At 43.5% G+C, this 4,250-nt stretch overlaps 1 protein-coding gene across 1 annotated transcript; it reads left to right on the top strand.

Annotated features, from left to right (window-relative positions):
- Window positions 1-2,595: 2,595 nt before the first annotated feature.
- LOC704728 (protein ARMCX6) lies at window positions 2,596-4,025 on the top strand. The gene is made up of 2 exons (XM_015127791.1): window positions 2,596-2,713; window positions 2,873-4,025. Exons 1-2 carry the CDS (start codon window positions 2,596-2,598, stop codon window positions 3,436-3,438), a joined length of 684 nt encoding a protein of 227 aa, XP_014983277.1. The 3' UTR covers window positions 3,439-4,025.
- The last annotated feature ends 225 nt before the right edge of the window (window positions 4,026-4,250 follow it).

Here is a 4,250-nt window from a genome sequence, read left to right on the forward strand (position 1 = left end):
AATTGGCCATCTTGGCCACTCCACCTTTCATTTGTCTAACTCACTATTGAGATCTTTAAGTAAACTTTTGTTGAAGTATACTGTATATACAGAAAAGCGCACAAGTGATCAGCTCAGTACATTATCACAAAGGGAGCAAGAAATAAACATGAACCACACACTGGAAGCTCGCTCTAAGCCCCCATCTACTCACTAATGCATCCCAAGGGTAACCACTATTCTGACTTGTAAAAATATAGATCGTTTTGAATTTTAAAAAACTTTAGGTAAGCAGAATCATACAGTATATATTATTTTGTGTCTATTTTTTTGCTAACATTGTCTGTGAGAATAATCCATACTGTTGCATGTAGAGTATTCATTGCCATTTATGTATGTACTGTATTTTATGCATCCATTCTGTTGATGATAGATATTTAGATTGTTTCCAACTTGGGACTATTATGAATAGTGCTGCTATGAGCATTCTTATACATGTCGTTTGGTAAATATATGCATGCATTTCTCTTGGGTGTAATGTCATAAATTGTGCATATTTTTACTCTGAAAACAAAATTAGGGGGTAGAGCCTGGAGTATAGTGAACTCAGCAAGGCAAATGCTATCTTATGGGGCTCTGTTGGGAAAACTAGGTGGTCTTGTCCAAGAGACAGCTCTGTTAATTTCCATGTCCCACTGACCTTAACACTTGACATTTCAGCTAGAGTGGGTATTGCCTTAAATACTATTCTCTGAAATAACCAGTGGTGTCATTCTAGCAAGTATCACTCCAGAAAACTCCTTATACATACAAAGGTGTAAAAGTATTTTTAAAAGGTCATTATTTCCAAGAAGAGTGAGCAGAGGCAAGAAAAATATAATTAAAAATATTTAGTTCTCCATTCTTGTTTTATGAAATCTGCTTTTTCATGGATCTAAGCAAGATGATAGATATTAGTTGCTGAGGGGAGGGGAAGTAAAGAGATGGGCTATTGCCCAGTATTCTAGGATGAAGATAAAGAAGTATAAATACAAAGAGACAGTTGCTCCAGGAGAAGATAAGAAAGTATCAGAATAAGTTTTGTCTCTGGAAATCAGAGAAAAACAAATTCCCACAAAAAGGTAATGCATTTTCTTTTGGATTCCACGATTGGCGAAGAAAAAAATGAGTGACAGGTCTGGTGTGCTGGGGGGAAGAGAGAGAGGGAGGCACACTCTTGCATCACTACTGGTGACAACCATGGCTCATTAGTGAAATATATCTCAGGTGACCAAGATCTGTGGTAAAGTCAAGTCTTTTTGATCCAGCCATCAGCTCTCTGCTGTTGACCTCAGAGAGGCATCTTTGTAGATGAGTGAAGAAAGAAGAAACTGCTCTGGTTATGTGCAGGTTGGTGTGAGAATGAGGATTGCCTAGGAAGTCTTAGGGTCAGGATTGGGACAGAGTCATCTTCCCCTATACTCTCGCCCCACCCACCAGCTTATTTTAGTTCTCTAAATGGTGCATAGGATCCGGGGGAGAGTTGGTGTTGGGGACCTGAGAGTGAGAGATGAGAAATGTTTGACAGATAGAGTCCAGAATCAGTAAAAGGTAGGAACTGTGGCCTATCACCCAGTGCTGTGTTCGCCGACCCTACTGATAGATACTGGTTTGTTTGTCTGTCTGTAGGGGGCAGTGCAACCCAAGAAAAAGGAAGAAGAAAATTACAGGTTATTTGGTAGAGACTGAAGCAAGAGTGTATTCCTTCAAGGAAATGTGGAGCCAGAACCAGTCACAAGAGGGTGGTACACACAAGTGCTAAACTGGAACTTGCCCTTCTACTCCTGTCTTGTTTTCAGAAAACCCTTAATCCCAATCCTTTATGGCTCTGGGAAAGCAGTGTCAAAATCTATAGGGCAGAAAGGGGAGTGAGGTGAGGTAGAGCAGGAAAGTGGGCATTCATGGGAGAAGGGCAAGGGATAAAGTGGCAGGAAGCCAGGGTGGGGAAGATGGGTGTGCCTGAGACCTAAATGGGAGACTTTGGAAGGTTACATTCCTCACTCTGGAGTGGATGCACCTGAAACTTACATGTGAGTGCATTTGCCAATCTCTATTCTCTTTTCTCTGTCTAGCTGTAGACAATAATCTAAGTAAGGGAGGAAAGAAATTGCCCCACACAGTGTGATATGCTGGAGATAAGGGGTAGAAACGAGGTGTCTGAGGCAGACTACAGAGTCCAGAGGCAATTTAGCTTCTCCCTCTCACAGCCTTTGTTCTTTTCTCCTCTTACATTGGTGCTGGAAAAAGATAAATGCTGCACCTCTGAGCTTGAGGGAGGTAAAACCCCAGAGGAGGAATATTTGAAAATTAAGACCTTAAATCCGGAAATAGAGATACTGATACCCTTGTAACCTGTGCATTGACATGTCTCTTTGGGGAGACTCATCTAAAAGCTCTATGTGTTTGCATGGCTGCTAGGTCCATGTTGGATGGCAATTAGATTGATTGTGTCCAGGAAAAGATTGTGTAACAATCTCCTTCCTAAAATGCCACAACTAGATCACCTTTTAAAGAGTGAGGCCCATCTGTGACTTGCATTAGATGTGGGATATACACTGACTGACGAATATGTGAAAGATGATATGGAAATCTGGTCTAGAAGTTGACACACTGTTCATCCACTTATCAGAAGAAGGCACATCCAAACAAGAAAAGATGAAAATTGCGGGGGAGCTGCAGACAGTGGGGAAGAAAGGTAAGGTCCATGATCTGCAGTCAAGAGTTGAGGATGAGCCAAGCCCTGGGGATTAGTCTGACAAAATCATGGGCAGTAAGAACTCACAGCCTCTCCAAAAGCAAACCATACAAATAAAAATGAATCACCTATTCCCCAATGAAAATTTTTAAAATGCTGGATATGCTCAAAACTTTAAAAAAGGTAGTTGTGTTCTGGACCTCTCCAAGTGTCTTTTCATTCAGGGAAAACTGTTGTTTGCTGAGCCCAAGGATGCGGGCTTTCCATTTAGCCAGGATATCAATAGCCATTTGGCCAGTCTCTCAATGGTTAGAAACACGGGCCCCACACCAGACCCCACTGTTAGAGAGGCTTTGTGCGCCACGGATAACTTAAATGCCAGCATTGAAAGTGAGGGCCAGATTAAGATGTACATCAATGAAGTGTGTCAGGAGACTGTGTCACATTGCTGCAACTCATTTCTGCAGCAGGCCGGATTAAATTTGTTAATAAGCATGACAGTTATTAATAACATGCTTGCCAAGTCCGTTTCAGACTTGAAGTTTCCTTTGATATCAGAGGGAAGTGGATGTGCTAAGGTTCAGGTTTTGAAACCACTGATGGGTTTGTCTGAAAAGCCAGTCTTGGCGGGGGAGTTAGTCGGTGCCCAGATGCTCTTCTCATTCATGTCCCTCTTTATCAGAAAAGGAAACAGAGAGATTCTCCTGGAAACCCCTGCCCCATAAACGGCCCTCTGGAACACAATGGGACGGAATCCACCCACAACGCGCTTGGTTTGCAGATGTCAAAGAATCTGCAGAGGGTGCTACTGAAGATCCAGCCTTAGCCAATCACCACCTCATTGGGTGAAAGTTCCAGGGCTCAATCCAGGACCACACTCTTATTGGCCAGGCAGGGGCTCCCACAGAGCTTTGAGTAACTTGTTGGTTGTGCAGTCTGCAGGCAATGTTGGCACTGTAAATTCCTCCCTTGCAGCCTCCTTCATGTGGTGAGGGGATCACTTCAGCTGCCTGCTGTGGACAAAGAACATCAAATTACAGCTATTGTTGCCTGTGGTGGTCTCCCTGTCCAAGCAGAACCGCTTTGCAGAGACCAGACGCATATCGCAGCTTGAGCTGAAAATGCATTTGTTGCAGCTTAGGTTGAATTATTTTTCGTTTACTCTTTCTTCTACACGCGCCTGATGGATAGTGAACCTATTCATCAAAAAAGTGCACTGCTCTTCTGTCTATTGTACCGACTTAACCTCTTCCACCCAAGTCCGCATCTGTGTGTATCATCAATAAAGTTGTGTGCTTTGATTGGCAGAAAAGAGTCATGGTCCTTGTCCTTGAGTTTACAGTCTGCACTGAGAGAAGGACAAAAAAAGCACGATAAACGCCAGCTGACTGGGACTTCTGTTCCCTGACAAATGCCAGCTTATCGGTGCTCACAGGAGGCAGGGATAGAGAGGGGCTGCAGTGCTCAGAATAAACTTCAAGAAGGGGCTGGGGGCGGGGGTGGGAGGAAGGGAGGGGCACAGCGGGGGAGTTCGTGG

This window comes from Macaca mulatta, chromosome X, assembly GCF_049350105.2.
Source record: "Macaca mulatta isolate MMU2019108-1 chromosome X, T2T-MMU8v2.0, whole genome shotgun sequence".
Taxonomy (NCBI): Eukaryota; Metazoa; Chordata; class Mammalia; order Primates; family Cercopithecidae; genus Macaca; species Macaca mulatta.

Coding starts and splice junctions, on each gene's coding strand:
- LOC704728 (XM_015127791.1), top strand. CDS start 2,596: ATGATATGGAAATCTGGTCTAGAAGTTGACACACTGTTCATCCACTTA. Junction 2,714..2,872: donor GCAGACAGTGGGGAAGAAAG/GTAAGGTCCATG, acceptor TTTAAAATGCTG/GATATGCTCAAAACTTTAAA.